At 40.0% G+C, this 1,133-nt stretch overlaps 1 protein-coding gene across 1 annotated transcript in view; it reads right to left on the bottom strand.

The window, feature by feature from the left end:
- The window catches only part of LOC107103731 (calsyntenin-2-like), a 127,605-nt gene extending 126,917 nt beyond the window's left edge, over window positions 1-688 (bottom strand). Inside the window, exon 1 of the mRNA XM_015403541.1 lies at window positions 564-688. Coding sequence (XP_015259027.1) covers window positions 564-683 — 120 coding nt within the window. The 5' untranslated portion in view covers window positions 684-688. The remainder of the gene's footprint in view (window positions 1-563) is intronic.
- Between the last annotated feature and the right edge of the window lie 445 nt (window positions 689-1,133).

Here is a 1,133-nt window from a genome sequence, read left to right as displayed (position 1 = left end):
GAATCTATTTCTAAACATTTGGAAAACACGCATCCCAAGCTTTTATCCATTTCTTGGTTTATCAAAAACAAAGCAGGGTTGCAACATTTCTCTGTGATTCTAAAACAACAGAAGCACATTTCCACGGGAATAGCAACGCAGTGCAGCGCCGCAGGGGCAGATGTGCTTTATCTTCTTTTTTAAACAGTTGCATCATCTGAAACTTTAAACAAGTAGGAGACCTAGTTCTGTTTGCCACATTTTACAGCTTAAAATGTACTTTTTTATGATGACAACCCCCTCAAATAAAATATAAAAAGCCTCTTTTCACAAATCTGTCCAGATTAAATAATATTTTTTGTGTAAAATACAACAAACATGGAGTCAGTCAAAGAATGAATAATCCATTGGATGGCTGGTAAACTTTATGTTAATCTAGAATAAGGTCTGTGGGAAATCTAATCCAGGATAGATGCTCCGTATCTCTCTGAGGCTGTTCTGTGACCCACTTCTTTAATCCACAAAGGGGAGGTGAGGACACAGGCTCTCCTGTCTGTCATTCCTCTCATGCACGAGCTTCCTACCTGCTCCAGTTTCCAGTGGAACTCTGCAGGTCTGAAGGTGTCCACCTGAGTGAAGTCCCTCCTCAGCAGGAAGACCAGTCGGCAATTATGGACATACAGCGAGTAGTGATGTCGATTCATCTCTGCAGGAGTAAGACAGATGAGTAGGCACCAGGGAGTAAATCACCACAACTGTCAGGTAAAGTCATTGTGACATCTGGCTTCCTGAATCCACAGGAAACTGGGACAATGGTGCTTTCTATGAATACGGGAAGCTGTCAGACGAATACCCTCTCACTGGAATTAATTAAAAAGAAAAAACTGATGCTGCTTACTTTAATAAAATAAAGGTAATACGCATTAATGAGGATCCTTTAAGATTTACTCTGCTCTGTTATCAGCTTAGACAGAAACTATTGCAGATTTTTATTAAGGGTAAATTTTGATTGAACAAGGTCATTCTGAAGTGAAGCAGCCCAACTAGTCCTGGCAGGACGGAGATAAAGATTAGGGTGATGATAAGGAGGTCTTCAATCCCTAAACTCATGATGTCCATCCTAATCACATTTCATCAAATTAATTTAGGGAAAA

Source organism: Cyprinodon variegatus, unplaced genomic scaffold (assembly GCF_000732505.1).
Source record: "Cyprinodon variegatus isolate N-32 unplaced genomic scaffold, C_variegatus-1.0 Scaffold1515, whole genome shotgun sequence".
In the NCBI taxonomy this organism is placed as follows: domain Eukaryota; kingdom Metazoa; phylum Chordata; class Actinopteri; order Cyprinodontiformes; family Cyprinodontidae; genus Cyprinodon; species Cyprinodon variegatus.
The sequence above is the reverse complement of the archived record's forward strand: the minus strand, read 5'-3'. Positions and strand labels throughout refer to the sequence as shown.